General features: G+C 60.9%; 1 protein-coding gene across 1 annotated transcript in view; it reads right to left on the reverse strand.

Annotated features, from left to right (window-relative positions):
• Positions 1–92: 92 nt before the first annotated feature.
• EMH_0078350 (uncharacterized protein) overlaps positions 93–248 on the reverse strand; it is a gene marked incomplete at both ends in the record, with an annotated part of 1720 nt that continues 1564 nt past the window's right edge. Inside the window, one exon of the mRNA XM_013499983.1 lies at positions 93–242. Coding sequence (XP_013355437.1) covers positions 93–242 — 150 coding nt within the window. The remainder of the gene's footprint in view (positions 243–248) is intronic.

Raw genomic sequence — 248 nt, forward strand, 5'->3', positions numbered from 1 at the left:
AAGGGGACAGCAGCACAGCTTGCTGCTGCAGCAGACACGCCAGGCTCTCCTCACCTACAGAGACACCCGCAGATTCGAGCAGCAGCTCCTGGCTATGCCTGTTGAGGCAGCACCGCTAGTACATCCTCCTGCTGCTGCTGCTGCTGCTGCTGTTGTTGTTGCTGTTGCTGCTGCTGCTGCTGCTGTTGCCGTTGCTGCTGCTGCTGCTGCTGCTGCTGCTGCTGCTGCTGCTGCTGCTGCTGCTGATC

The sequence above is a fragment of the Eimeria mitis genome, genomic scaffold, assembly GCF_000499745.2.
Source record: "Eimeria mitis Houghton genomic scaffold, Emh_scaff4891, whole genome shotgun sequence".
Taxonomy (NCBI): domain Eukaryota; phylum Apicomplexa; class Conoidasida; order Eucoccidiorida; family Eimeriidae; genus Eimeria; species Eimeria mitis.